Consider the following 14,043-nt stretch of genomic DNA (forward strand, 5'->3'; position numbering starts at 1 on the left):
GTATCCATTTTTGTGTTTATTCTCACACATCTTGCTACTTCAACTCCAGCTTTTATTTACCTTTGATGGTTATTGAAATAATAGCAAGATACGTCAATTGAGACAAAAAAAAATTCGTTATTTGCATTTACCAAATATTATCGCTATTGTTTACATTGTGAATTTGTAAACCCATTGAGAAATCATCACTTGCAAACCCCAAGGAGGAGCAAGCATATATTAAATCTAATTACTCTAGTGGTCTTAAGGCTTCCCCTTTTGTTTCAACAAATATGATGGAAATTGAGTTATTTTGCTTCTGCAAGTTGGTACACTTATTTTTGCTTTGCGCAGCCATGTATTTTTGTTAAACGAATTCGCATAATAAAACATCTTATTCTTAAAACGTCTAGTGTTCACTGATAAAAGATAACAGTTCAACCCTTACCAGCTGACGGAGATATCATTTAATAATTAATAATTTCCAATTTAATTCTGAATCCCTTCCAACGTTTGCTTTTTCTGTGTGTTTTGTTTCTTTGCCACTGATTGAGTAAAATGAATGAAGAAGAAGACTTGGGAGATTTGGGTAACAATTTAGAGAAGCCTCCAAAGATATACAGTAGTCCAATCAATAAAGATGGGCTTCTGTCTGAATCAATAGATCTTCTTGCGAATAATGAAAGCCTTATAGTTAATGATACAAAGCCGATCGAGATCAAGCAATCATCAGGCCAACTGAGTAGTAATCAAGATGAAGGCTCAGATAGCTCTACAAGCAATATACCGTTTAATGGCATCAATACCGCCTCAAGCATTTCTCTAGGTAACTCCATGTTGAAAGGCCAACCAGCTAATCCAGCGACAACTCTAGCTAAAGGTGAATCATCATCAGGGACAGAAAGCTCAAGCCCCTTAGAACGCAAGGGCCATAAACGGGCACAGGCGTCATTCAATGATAATCTCAAGGAGATTGGGAAATCTTTGGCTGGTAATGACCTCAAAAAGAAAAGTTCAATAGCAGCTCTTCGTGATGTGCAGAGTAGGAATGACGCAGCTGAGAATACCAATGCGGATGATGCAGAATTCACTGGACAAGAATCATCACCAAACAGAAACTCTGGATTTTTCACCTCAGTGTGGAGCACTGCTACGAATTCTCTTCGCACCCCAAAGGCACCACAATATGATGAAGAGGATCTAGGATTAAATGTTCGAAAAGTAAGAAATGAAGAAGATGAACCTACCACAACCAATGATAACTCCCCTAAGATAATTTCTTATAGAAAAAGATCGCGGAAGATATCAACATCAAGCACCAGTAACGTTCCTCCACCAGAACCTATAGAGACATCTAATTTGAATGCAATTCCTTCTTCAAATTCTACAGAAGAGTCGGAAATGGTTAATGCTGATATAGATGATCAGCTTGCTAATAAATCACCATCATTCAATGCTAAGTTATATTCGGAAGAAACTGCCTACGAAACTAAGTATCATTATGCCATTGAAGCTAGGAACAATGATTTCCATATTCTTTTCAAATCTGTGCTTCCAGATGAGCGCCTTATCGATGATTTTTCTTGTGCCCTCAGCCGTGAAATTCTTTTACAAGGTAGACTTTATGTTTCTGATCGTAATCTTTGCTTCAATTCTAATATTCTCGGATGGGTCACTAATTTGATCATTTCATTTTCTGATATTACAAGCTTCGAAAAGACTTCAACGGCTGGGTTATTTCCTAATGGTATTGCTATAACTACCCGTACCGCCAAACATAATCTAGCAACTTTTCTTAGTCGTGATAGCACCTATGAATTTTTGAATACAATCTGGTTGAATTATATACAGCTCCATCCTGCTGATGCGCCAGTCGACAGTAAACCACACAATGATTTGATTGAGGAAGGCCCAGAATTTAATCCTGAAGAAGAACAAGAAATCACGACCAAAGAATTAGCGAATACTAATTCTGGGCAAGTGTCAAGAAGCTCAAGCCAGGCGCTGCTGAAGAGTAATGATTCTTTTCTCGATTTTAGAAAGAATGTTGGAATTATCACAAATAATGATCTATTCTTGCGATCAATACATAATAACGATAATCACATGAAAAATTATAAAGGATTGGAAAATAATCTAGCCGAAGAGCCTCTTGCTGGATCAGATCAACAATCTCTTGAAGACCAGGTGTTATCAATAGATGGTGATGAGGACACTGGGGAAAATCAAGTGGAAGACGAAGAAGAATGTGAGGATGATGATGAGGATGATGATGAAGAGTATGAGGATGAGGATGAACAGGATAATGATGAAGGAGATGATAATGAAGTCAGTACTGGAAAAGTTCAAAAGGACCAAGTGTCCTCTCAAAAAGAAATATCAAGTGAAACCGGCACTTCCACGCAAACTACGCATAAAGAAACAGGTTTTCTCATGGATCCTGCTACAAATGATGAAATTGTTTTAATCGAACAAGAAGTGATCGATGCCACTTTACCACAAGTTTTTGATTTGCTTTTCGGAGAGGATAATTCATTTCAGCTCAAATACATCGAGGCTCTGGATGGTTCTAAAATTACCCCAATTGTTCCACACAAGCATTTATCTGCCGATGAAGTAACGGATGCCAATTTTAAACCCCATGTTAGAAACGATAAATTGCAAAGGTATTATTCTTATACAAAAGCGTTGAATTATGCGATTGGACCAAAATCCACCACTTGCAAAATTATCGAAACTATAGAAGAGAAAGATTTTGATAAAGGTTTCAATATAGTTCTTAAGACCTTGACTCCAGAAGTTCCATCGGGCAGTGCATTCACCGTTGATACCAGATATTTGGCGGCTTGGGGTCCTAATAACAAAACCAAAATTAAAATCAGCTATCGTATGATTTGGACGGGGAGTAGCTGGGTGAAAGGTATAATTGAAAAGAGTACTAAAAGCGGTCAAGTCGATGCATCTGCGGAATTGATAAAGTTAATCAAACAAGAGGTTAGTGGCTTCGTAGAAAAGAATTCTGGTACTGTTTCATTGAAACTTGGTGGTGCTGCAGAAGCTGCTACCGGTGAGGCTATGGAAACTAAGGAGAAGGCTGCCGGTTTAGAAAACGAAAGGAAGCCCGAGACAACTGTAGCATATGAGATTTCTGAGGAAATTGAAGAGATTGAGAAAACTCTTTGGGATATCTTGCAAACTAATTGGGTTCTAGTTGTAGTTTTCCTGGCTCTTGGAGCTATGCTTTTCTTTCAACTTCGGATGTATCAAATGTTGCAAGAGAATAATCGGATCCAGACTGAGCAGTTACGTATTCTTGGCGAAATGGGCGGAAGAAATTCTATTTTTAGTGAGGTTGGTCAAAAAGGCAGACGTGATATTCTAAATAGAATGCGAATAGAAAAAGAAACGGCAAGTAATGTTTGGAAATGGTTAGATGATAAGACTCATAAAGATGATGTTATTAAAGATAAGGAAGGATCTACTGAGGAAGCTGATTCCACTGCCAACTCATTTAAGGAACCTAAAATCGATGAAAACAATACTATCGAATTGAGAAAAGAGCTAGATACAATTTTCAAAAAGCTTTTTGAAGATGTTTCTGTCAACAGCGAGAGCTCTAGGAAATATTATGCCGAAAAAATAAGCGAAAAATTATCAAGTTTTTTGGATGATAGGGATGAGAAGTCTGAAGACAAAGGAAATAACAAGGATTATTTCTTCAGCATGCACGATCATGGTCCTGTTGAAATAATGGAAGCATTGAGCCAAATTCTTTAGAATCGCTATCATTATTTTCTTCGAGATTATTATATCAAATTATGAGCATTTGACAGATTCTGATCATTTTACTATCGTTAAATCTCCAATGGTCTTCAAAAGAACTCTTTTTAATGGAAATATATATCCATAAATACTTTTGATAAAATGGAAACTTATAAAACACTGTATCGATGTAAAAAAAAAAAAAATTACCAAAAATCAGTTGAGGATAAGAAGTTCAAAGAATCACAGAAAATAATAACAATAGACAAGAAAAAAAAAGTAGAAAAGGAAAACAAATACTTAGCAAGCATACATAAACATATAAAATAGTAAAGAAAATTGAGTTTAAACATGATCAGGAACAAAAAATAATCATGCAACTACTGCAGAGCAATTCAGAGATCGATCAAGCTTTGGGTATTCACAGCACCATTTCCATTAGCTTGACTTTGTGCATTACCGAATCCATATCCGGTAGGCTGAGAAGCCATGTTAGCAGTGCTTGGGATACCAGTATATTGTTGAAAGAATGGATTTGAGTTCTTGTTTGCCCCGGTGTTAGCGGCAATATTCATGTTCAAACCAGTACCCTGACTAGCAACAAATGGCGTACTAGAAGTATGAATTTGTGGAATTCTAGAGTCCCCAGTGTTACCAAAAGTGTCAACACCTGTACCTTCTGCCAATAATTGGTTTAAGGCGGAGTATTGGTCGTTCATCTTTTGAGATCCCGTCAAGACAGGTTGAACTGGTTGCTGCTGTTGTTGCTGTTGCTGTTGTTGTTGTTGTAGTTGTTGCTGTTGCAAAGCCACTAATCTTTCTCTTTCCTGCTGTTCCAAAAGAGCTTGTTGTCTTCTTTGCTCCTCCAAAAGAGCTTGTTGTCTTCTTTGTTCTTCCAATAGCTGTTGTTGTCTCAATTCGTCCTCTCTCTGTTTGTTTTGGTTAGACATTGAGAAAGGGTTGTTAGTTCCAGTTTGTAGTGGCTGTTGTGCAAATGCGTTTGGATCATAGCCACCATAGGCATTATTCAAAAATCCCGTCGTCATTGGGTTTTGTTGACCGTATGCCAATGGGTTACCAAACACATCTAATTGGACATACTGGGTTTGTGGAATGTAGCCTATCTGATACTGCGTACCGGTGGTAATCTGAGGCTCGTCATCAAGATCTAACAAATTTTGTTGCTGTTGCTCTTTCATTCTCTTCATTTCTTCTTCTTCCTTTGATAATTGCAAAGCTTTATTGAAATCATCGTCTTCATTGTTCTGTCTCTTTCTTCTTTCATCATCATCAACTGCAGACTGTTTACTCTCCTCGAGTGCCCTTTGCAAGTCATCATCAAAATTTTCGCTGCCATTTCTATCTCTTCTTCCTCTTCCTCTTTTTCTTTTGTCATTGATACCTCTTGCGGCTCTTTCTTGGCGTAATCTTTCATCATCTCTTAACAAACTGGTTAATTCTTTGGCCTTGGCTCTGATAATCGCTCCTTGATCATACCCTGATTCATCAGCATACATGAATTCTCTCAAAGTTTTGATAATGTACAAGTTGTTCTTTGACCATCTCACCACGTTTTCAGAACCATTGAGGACCAAATAATGTAAGAGTGTCAAAGAATGAGCAACGTGCTTCCAATATTTACCCTTATCATTTAATCTTCTGTCAATGATATCAATGACTTCTTTGAATGTCACCTCGTTGTATGTGAAGTGTGCCACCTCTTCCATTTGGCCCACAGTTGGGCCATCTGAGTTTGTGGCAGTGCAGTTTCTAACCAAAACTTGGGAATGGGTGTAACCATTGGCCACGTTCTTGAGAGAACGAACAATACTCTTTGACATACTTGCTTGTTATTTAATCTAGACTGATTTTTGTTTCTTTGGAGGCAAAGATGCTCTTGACAATAAATGAGTTTTCAAATAGATAATGAATTATCGATTGACGTGGCTAGCAGATATTATAGAACTGAAAATAAGGCCTATGAGGTTATAGCCAGAAAATTCAGTAGCTTGCAGATTGATATATATCTATGTAGTTCTCTAATGGCGGAGAATTAGATGGGATATTATAAGTAGTCGGGTGTGGCATCTGATAGGGGCTCAGTTAACAACCTTCTATTTTTTCTATTATTGTTAATGGCTGTTTTTTCCGCTCACACTTACGTAATCAGCTGGTTACGTAATGTATTATCCAACTATCGCCCATCATTTTTATTATTCTTCTTCTTATGATTATTATTATTATTATTATTATTATTATTATTATTATTATTATTATTATTATTATTATTATTATTATTATTATTATTATTATTATTATTATTATTATTATTATTATTATTATTATTATCTTTGTTCTTATTACTATTATCATTATCAGATATCAATTCAGTGTAAAGCTTTCAAATCTGGAGAAACGATGTCTATATAATATAATATCACAGGGGCTTGGCACGGAGATCATTTGCTCACGGATATTTCAATCAAACGATACAAAATACTGATATAGCTCTTCACGGTAAAACAACTCTTTGTGTTTGGTGAGTTTAGGGATTTTAATACTTAGCAAATAGAGTAGACCTCGTAGTACCTAAGGTCCCAGTCAGCCTATCATGATTTTATTGAATCCAGAAATTAACATTGAATTTCTATAGTAACTATCTATTCATCATAAGGTTGAATAAGGTAATATGGTAGTACAAGATATACTTACCCTTGCTTCGTACTCAAAGGCTTATTTATTCATGAGAAAAAAGACACATCTTTGTTTCTTCTACATTTTTGATAGTCTCAGTAAGGTCTTTGCAGAAAGTAGGAAACCTATTTATTGTATCTTTCATCTTGATTACATGTAGACACAGTTTCATGGGTGGTCTAGAGGTACTATCTTTGATCTCCAAGATTTCAACAAACACCTCAAATTCACAGCTTGCGTTCCCTTTTCCGGATTTCTTGCGGATACCTTTAACTAATTTAAAGCCAGACATCTTGTCATTGAGCATGTGATGGTCCAAGCTGGACAAAGCTAGCACCCATACTATTTTAGGGCCCAAGAACGTGTGGAGGACCAGCTCATCTTCTGGCCGGGCAGCTTTTGGCGTTGAGAATACCGAGAGCTTGGATAGGAGATTTCGTGTCGGTATCTGATAGAGATAAAAGACATGCTTATATTATACCACTACCATTGCCATGATATTCCTATCATTATCTTCATCACCATTACCATTTTCATTATCTTATCTTGTCTCTTAAGGTGTTTTTTTTATAAAAAAAAAAATAAATCAAAAAAAATCATAAATCATAAAATATAAATTAAAAAATTGTCGTCATCATATAATTCTATTAATAATTAGTGTAGGGCCAGTTAGACTATATCTAAACATTTGCACATTAATCTTTCTGGGTATCGTTGTGCTTTCTAATATATGTATTTGTAGGTGACCCATTCAAATCGGCAAGAAACGATCTATTTGGGGCTGTTTTCCTCGGGGGTGTAATCTGCTCATCCATGAAATGAGTATCAGGAGAGAAAATCTCTTCTAGGATTTTATTTTGTGTGGGGGTGCTATAAATTCGCTCCGTAAGTGATGAAGTAATTCTTATTGAGCTTGGAGGTGAATCAACGATATACGGACTATCACCAAGAGCATTAATGACTCTGTTATTCAATTCCGGTGTTGCTTCTATTTGGCTAAACTGTCTTATGAGTGATTTTTTGAAAGAAACAGTCTGATTTGAGTTATTATATGGGTTATTATATGGATTACTGGAATTGTTCTTGATTGGTGTAGCTTCAATTTGTATTGATTTTGAAGCAGGGGCCTTGGTTTTTAAAATTTTACTATTATCTATCAAGCTTTTTGATTTTTGTAGAAGCTTTGGTCTTCTTAGAATGCTATGTGGATCGGTGAAAGATTGTGAGCTTATTTCCTTCAACTTTTGGCCAACCAGTAATTTTGGAGATGGTTTAGATTTGGACGAGAGATCAACTTCCCGCTTACTCAACAATTTGGCGATCCCCGATGTTGGCATTGAGCTCGTGGACAGGGCCCTTTTAAGTGATTTATTATTTGTCAAATTCTTATTGATCTCTAGAGCAAATTTATTGGCTATGGTTTTAGAACGAAGAAGTGATGGTCCTCTCGGCTTTTCAATATTTAATTCCGTTCTCGATCGTTTAAGGGTCTTATTCTTTTGAGTATCCTTAGGTTCCCCATTATCTCCTTCCGCCATTTTTTCCTCATCTTTCTTAATTTCTCTTTTTTTGTTATGGCTTGAACCACCAACTAGCTCACCGTGAATCTTATTTCTCATGAACTTTACTAAATGTGGGCATTTTTGATAAAAATAAGGAATCACTACCTTCTTAACATAATTCCTGGAAAAAACAAATTCACTTGCCAAAACATTAGTATCAATCCCATCGAGGTTCTCCTGCTGTCCTGTTTCATCTTGATTATTTTGCTTATCACTTCTTTTATTGCCTACTTTCGTCTCGAGAATGATATCCCAAATCAAAAACCTATCAATGTATGCGTTAAGCAAGCTTCGATAGAACACACCAGTTTTCTTAATATTTTGTCTTTTTGAATTGGAAGCTTTCGATTCTTTTGTTTTTTTGTTCTTGGTTCTTTTTGGTCTGATCAAATTTCTCTTTTTTGGATTTACCCCCAATCCAAATGACGTCGTTGGAATATTTCCAATAATGGTATCTTTCTCTTCAACCAAAGTCCTGGAACTAGCAATATCAGATATATCTAGATATAGGTATTCCACCAATAGTAACGCCTGTAGTTGTGCCTCTCTGATTTTGAGGAATAATGTGTAATTGTCAAGGAGCTCATCAATCATATTTATCGCAATTTTGCTGGCAGTGGAGTCCGATTTGTTAAGGTTTTGCAATTTCAAGCCTCGAAGATAGTCTACTTTGTTGGCAGTACTGAAATTCTTGAGGAAGATTTGTTCTTTTTCATCCAATTTACCAACATCTTCCCCTTTAGTAATGATTATCCCTAAAGTTTTGTGGCGTTGATCGAAACTTTCAATGTCCATAATGCTAGCTTCTATCAACTTTTTCAATTCATCTTTCTTATTTGCACTCAACACTTCACCTTTCTTGCTTCCTAAATACACAGATTCGAGTCTGGAAATCGAGGTTTTGGGGAAATAATATAACGGCATCTTAGAAAAATACATCAGTTCACGATACTTCTTAGTAAGATATTCTCCTGCTGATTCTTCCCCAGTAGTGAAATTGAACTCTTGATCATAAGCATTATGTAGTTCCACTTTTCTTTTGTTAGGGGATTTCAGAGGCGGTATCAAGAATCCTGAGGTAATATTATGGTGGAGGTTAGGATTAGAGGTTTTTGGTTGGATGAGCGAAATAGGATCAGAAATAAGCCACGATTTTCGTCTCAGAGTCTCGTCATTGGCGTGGTTTTGCAACGCTTTGTATAGGAAAGACTCCATATCCCTATACGTTTGTCTTTTTATCTCTTTTGCTTCTGGGGATTTAATTGACTAAAGCTCATGTTCTCAATATATATATATATATATAAATAAATATTTTTTTTTTTTTTATTTTTTTCTGTACATGACATTGCATAAGCTACGCTACAGATCTTATAAGATCTCTCTCTGAATTGTCCTATATTATTGATATAGGCAAACCGTTTTCATCAAAATTGAGGAAAGACAAAAACGCTATAATTAAAATTAGGAATACAGAAGACACCCATTCGCATACATTAAAAAAAAAAATTAACAAGCCCAACAAGATACCAGAAAATAAAAAACTGATCAACAACGCAACAGAAGAAAAAAAAAAAAAAAAATACCGAAAATCTAATTTAAAAGTAGTCAGTAAGGTCTATAAAAATCATTCAGTGATTGTGTTTAACTGCTCTTGGATGATATCCAAACTTTTCGTAAAATCTGCCAACATTTTTCCTAATTCACTAACCAATTCTGCCTTATGCGTTGAATCGATGAAGACTGCTGGGTTCAACACCGGTACTTGCACGACCGATGGGCTAGTCTCCTCAACGGTATAATTATTGGTGATAGATCCATAATTAAAGCTACCTTCTCCATACGTGTTTCCATGGGAAGAAGCTGAGGATATCGAGGCTTCCTGGTCACGACTACTGGTACCACTAAGTTGTGAACTCGTAGCAATAGAAGAACTTGACATTTTCTTTGTGAGACCAAGACTAGCTGTATTAATGTTACTGATACTGGTGTTTGATGAATTGTTAATGGTGCGCGACAAAGATCTCTGTTTAGTATGTTCCTTTGAACCTTCTTCTTCCAGCATCGTACCCAATGCTTGCTCAAGCGATTTCTCAGTCAATGGAGTCATGGTACGAAGCAGTGCCGAAGTATTATATCCAAACTGATTTACATCACCGTTGTTTTCCGTATTTGTGAAAGAATTCATAAGAGGAGACTTAGATGCTGGTGACATGGCATTTAGTGGAGCTGCCAAATTATCAAAGTCTAGATTCATCTTCGGCATCTCAATACGCAAATTGTTAAGGTTCTTCTTACTGAGCGAGGCAGAACGGCTCACACTAGGCGAGCGCGACCGAGAAACTTGGTTGGAGGAGCTTGGAACTGGTGGTTTAATTGATTCCTCGAGTGTCGACAAAGACAGTTGATTTCTTTTGTGAAGTGGCGAGGTATTCATATTGCTATTGCTATTTTTGATAGAGATGTTATTTAGGGGCTGCAATAATGGTTGAGATAAATCAGATGAACTCAATATCGGTTTCATTGTCACAGGCACATGCGACCCAGCATCAAGTACATTCCTCTTAGGTGATGGAGTTCTTGTGCTTGCTTGAGATTGGTTTTGATTCAACACCGCAGAAGGATACGAGAATTGTTGAATTTCTTGAGTATTAACCATTGGTATCGAATCAGTCATGCTTTGCGAATGTTGCAATGGCTGGGGAGATCTTGCTAGGAGCGGCCCTGTTGCCATTGAAGATTGAGGTTGTGATGATTGACCTTCAAGTTCACCGGGAGTAGGAATCGCAATTTCAGCAACTGTGGTATTAGAACGCGTTAGACTTGCGGTAATACTTGGTGGTAAAGGCAAATTCTTTTCCAGGTTATTGAAAGGAGTCAATATTGGACTCGAAACACTACTGAGTAGCGGCGGTTTTGGACGTAATGCTCCATCATCAGTGCTTGGTTCACCACCAAAAAGATCAAGGAATGACTTTGGTACTTCTTTTTTCCCATTAGTTGTCGATTGGGCTAATGTCATGATTTCTTTTTCTTGTCTTTCTTTTAAAGTGGTGGCGTTCATCGTCACATCAATCTGATTGTTTAACGTCACTATAGGCTCGTAATCATTAAAATTTCCAATTCTATGACCTCCAAAATTATCAAATTCCGTATCATAATTGATGTTTTGTGGGTCACCAAAATCAAAAGAATCATTAAGTGAGTCATTCCCGCTAACATCATCTATGTGGATGTCGTTTTCCATTGCATATTCAGAACTTTTCAAAGAATCAAAGTCCCATTTGACATCCAAATTATTATCAGCAACAAAAGAATTTCTCCTATCTTCTAATTCTTTCAATGCATCTGGATTTTGATTTAAAATGGCTATACTGTCTCTGCTAGCTTTCTTTTCGCGCCAAAGTAAATAACGCGTGATAATTTCTTTAAGAATTGCCGTGCTCGAATTTTTATGATGACGAATAAACTTGTTTTTGAGAAGATCATCAGCCATAGGTCTTTCCTGAGGATTTTCATCCAAACAGGCAGCAACAAAATCCTTAAGCAATGGAGAAAATTTGTTACTCTGTAATCTTGGAGGTTTGTGTTTAGCAATTAATTGCATTGCCCACTTAGCATCTTTATCACAATATGGAGGGTTACCGGTCACAAGTTCATAAACGGTAATACCCAAGGACCAAATATCTACTTTGAACGAATATGTGGTTCCTTCAAGAATAACTTCTGGAGCCATCCAGTAAGGAGTTCCTGCCATGGTATTTCTTTTTGAATTATTTGCGGTGAGTTGAGCCGCCACCCCAAAATCACAAAGTTGAACATTACCTTCTTTCGTAACCAACACATTTGCAGCCTTTATATCACGATGAATGACCCCAGCTTTATGAATGAAAGATAATGCGATTAGAAGTTCTCTTGTGATGATCCCCACATAGCGTTCTTCTAATCTTCCAGGTTTCAATAGGGATCGAAGTGAGCCACCAGCACAGTATTCCATTACAATCCAAAGTTTTGTACCTTCGAGAATTGATCCGTAGTAATGGGTTACGTTGGGACAATTCTTAAGATTTGAGAGAAAGTTGACTTCTAATTGAATATCTTTGATCTCTTCTTCGTTCTTATCCACATCAAGAACTTTCACAGCAAGTAGCTCATTAGTACGGGCACTGAGACTATATAAATGTTAGTAATTTTATTTTCAATTTATCGTATGTTTGAATAAAAAAAAGAAGAAGTAATAATTAAATAAAAATAGGAAAATGATTCCAATACCACATCTCCAAGCTCCATGACCACGTACGCCTTATACACAATACCAAACTTCCCCCGCCCAATAATCTCCAACTGTTTGAACATCAGAGTAGGTGATGCTTTTTGAGTACCAGACATCTTGATCTACCAGTGATTCTCTCTTGTAGACCCTGATTTAATACGCCCTTGCTAATTCTGGGAAGTAATTTTTTGAAGCAGATCTGGATTAAAAAAAAAATTGGTTATATTTTCTTGATATTTTATCACGTGATGTAAATCAATTTGGGTTCAAAAGCGAGTTCGTGACATGAAAAAAGGCGAAATTATTCCTTATCGATGCCTTTATTGTGATCAGTTAACAAGAGAGACGCATTTTCATCGATAAACACCAAATGCCTGATCAACTGACGTTACGACTGGGTTTTTGAGCATGTAGTTTGTGCTATAGTTTCAGTGTACTAGGGGTATTGACCAAACAAATAGCTCGTATTTAACAATTATTATAAGTTGACTTGTTATTAATCTGCATTAACAGTAACAAATCAAAGAAAGTAAATGTGCTATATGTTACGGATATGGTTATATATGTACAATATTATTGGATTCACTAGCTGAGCTAGTGTCACCCGTTTGTCGATTAGAAGCGCAAGCAGAATTAGACTAGTTAGTTGGATTGTTCAGGGCAATGACCAGGCCATTGAGATTCGTGGTTGAACTCATTAAATTAAAAACAGGATTTAGCAATCCTCTATAGAAAGTCATTGCTTCCTGACTGTTGCTTTTGTTTCCTGACTTGCCTCTAGTATTGTTGTCGGTGCTTATTAATTGCAGTCTACGACTAGCAATCCAGTTTTTTTATACGATACGTAGGATTGTTTGGAGGCATAGCTTAGATACCACTGTCGTAGTAAATTTCGACAATTTTCATACAACTTTATTCTTGCTAATCTCTGACTAAGGAGATGAGTCTTTCAAATCTGCATTTGATGAATTCAAAAATGAATGGGACAAAGGCTCGCTTCCTGAAACCAGTTTTGATTTTTCAACTCTAGGTGCTACTGAGGATCTTCGTGAATAAGCTGCCGAAGATTTCTGTGATAGATTAGGCTACTCTGTGAAACCAATTTTTGGAATCTTTGCCACCTTGAGCTTTGTCTTCAAGGGTAGCTTGTTTTCAAAAAGGGCGGGGAAGGGCAGAAATGAAGAACAACCAAAAAACATAACATCAGGCTCCAATCAAAATGCGAGAACAAGAAGTGGTAAAAGATCCGAAATCAGCTTGAAATCAGTTAAAAATTACAATGAGGAAAGAACCGCTGACTCAAAACTTCCTATGTTCTATTTTGCACCTTCTGTTGCCAGAAAGTGGTTGCGCCAAGTTGGAGTAATTGAAGTCCCAAAAAATTTCAACTTTAATGGGAATCTTCAATTCTATATGACCATTCGCCGAATTCACTCAGAGAATAATTTTGAAACTTTTTTGTTTTTAGTTTTCTACAACATAAGTGCATTTTTCCGACTGATGATTCTGAAAGATTTTGAATTGACGCCGGTACAACAATGCTCATTCTCAATTGAAGGGAATATTGTTTCAACACCTGATATTATGATTGAGTATGGAGAAATAGGCAAGCAGAATAATGAATATATAACATGTGTTGAGCTTAAATATAAACCGCAATACTCGCTTTCAGAAAGCTTTAACAAGTTCAGAGCAGAGTATAGCATATACAGACGACACTTGCCACGGTATTTTGGTTTCAGTAAGGAAGCGCTCTTCTTCTTGAGAGGTATCAAT

At 36.6% G+C, this 14,043-nt stretch overlaps 4 protein-coding genes across 4 annotated transcripts; 1 reads left to right on the forward strand and 3 right to left on the reverse strand. All coding sequences in view use genetic code 12, as the record gives it.

Annotated features, from left to right (window-relative positions):
• Positions 1-537: 537 nt before the first annotated feature.
• Positions 538-3,756, forward strand: DASC09_026720 (GRAM and VASt domain-containing protein; the record flags this gene model as incomplete). The annotated part of the gene is made up of 1 exon (XM_064996275.1): positions 538-3,756. The coding sequence occupies one exon, from the start codon at positions 538-540 to the stop codon at positions 3,754-3,756; it is 3,219 nt and encodes a 1,072-aa protein (XP_064852347.1).
• A 380-nt stretch (positions 3,757-4,136) lies between these two features.
• Positions 4,137-5,582, reverse strand: DASC09_026730 (epsin; the record flags this gene model as incomplete). The annotated part of the gene is made up of 1 exon (XM_064996276.1): positions 4,137-5,582. The coding sequence occupies one exon, from the start codon at positions 5,580-5,582 to the stop codon at positions 4,137-4,139; it is 1,446 nt and encodes a 481-aa protein (XP_064852348.1).
• Positions 5,583-7,130: 1,548 nt separating this feature from the next.
• Positions 7,131-9,212, reverse strand: SLD3 (Sld3p; the record flags this gene model as incomplete). Its single annotated transcript, XM_064996277.1, has 1 exon — positions 7,131-9,212. The coding sequence occupies one exon, from the start codon at positions 9,210-9,212 to the stop codon at positions 7,131-7,133; it is 2,082 nt and encodes a 693-aa protein (XP_064852349.1).
• Positions 9,213-9,621: 409 nt separating this feature from the next.
• On the reverse strand, positions 9,622-12,383 carry KIC1 (putative serine/threonine protein kinase KIC1; the record flags this gene model as incomplete). Its single annotated transcript, XM_064996278.1, has 2 exons — positions 9,622-12,166; positions 12,295-12,383. The coding sequence occupies 2 exons, from the start codon at positions 12,381-12,383 to the stop codon at positions 9,622-9,624; spliced, it is 2,634 nt and encodes an 877-aa protein (XP_064852350.1).
• Positions 12,384-14,043: the final 1,660 nt, after the last annotated feature.

Source organism: Saccharomycopsis crataegensis (assembly GCF_037102585.1).
Source record: "Saccharomycopsis crataegensis DNA, jcf7180000000077, whole genome shotgun sequence".
NCBI classification, from domain to species: domain Eukaryota; kingdom Fungi; phylum Ascomycota; class Saccharomycetes; order Ascoideales; family Saccharomycopsidaceae; genus Saccharomycopsis; species Saccharomycopsis crataegensis.